The sequence below is a fragment of the Myotis brandtii genome, unplaced genomic scaffold, assembly GCF_000412655.1.
Source record: "Myotis brandtii unplaced genomic scaffold, ASM41265v1 scaffold250, whole genome shotgun sequence".
NCBI classification, from domain to species: domain Eukaryota; kingdom Metazoa; phylum Chordata; class Mammalia; order Chiroptera; family Vespertilionidae; genus Myotis; species Myotis brandtii.
Genome location: NW_005359478.1, coordinates 2,096,867 through 2,097,468, shown reverse-complemented (window position 1 = coordinate 2,097,468; position 602 = coordinate 2,096,867). Strand labels below are relative to the sequence as shown.

Genomic DNA, 602 nt, shown 5'->3' with positions numbered 1-602 from the left:
GACACAGCAGGTGCTGGGGGTGGGAGTGGGGGGCGGGGGAAAGATAGCGGAGCTCGGTTTTTCTCTCAGGCTGACCCTGAGTCTTGGAATAAGACATAATTTCCCAGATCACCAGCAAGCAGTACTGGAGGAGGCAAGGATCTCTAACTCCAGCAGTCCATGTGGTCCAGGTGGGGTGCTGGGGTCCGTCTGCTTCTCTTCCGGCGGCCCCAGCCTGAGCAGTCACTGGGAATGCCAGGCTAGGTTGGTGCAAGTGACTCTCTCGCCCCACCCGGGGGTCCCTGGGCTGGAAATGAAATGGCCGTGGAGAGTGGGGCGGGTCCAGTCCCCGCTTCTCTGCCGTGGCAATGGGATCTGGGTCCCCCGCCCTCCTGCCGGGCCCCCAGTACCGGAAGTCGCTGTAGGGGTGGATGATCCAGGCCCCCGCGGACTTGACCCGCTCCTGCTCGATTTCCACAGCTTTGTGGCTGCCGAACACGCGAAGGGAGAACTTGTTGACCGTGGGCTGGAGCAGCGTCCCGAACTGCCTCCTCTTGGGCTCGGGTCCGAACGCGGACCCGGGGATCTGACCCGAGGTGGCGGTCGCAGGCGCCGGGGCAGCT

At 64.3% G+C, this 602-nt stretch overlaps 2 protein-coding genes across 7 annotated transcripts in view; one reads left to right on the top strand and one right to left on the bottom strand.

The window, feature by feature from the left end:
• CLK2 (CDC-like kinase 2) overlaps positions 1–602 on the top strand; it is a 13,313-nt gene that overhangs the window by 1,593 nt on the left and 11,118 nt on the right. The window lies entirely within an intron of this gene.
• The window catches only part of HCN3 (hyperpolarization activated cyclic nucleotide gated potassium channel 3), a 9,468-nt gene that overhangs the window by 7,950 nt on the left and 916 nt on the right, over positions 1–602 (bottom strand). The window contains exon 2 of the mRNA XM_005867529.2: positions 390–600. Coding sequence (XP_005867591.2) covers positions 390–600 — 211 coding nt within the window. The remainder of the gene's footprint in view (positions 1–389; positions 601–602) is intronic.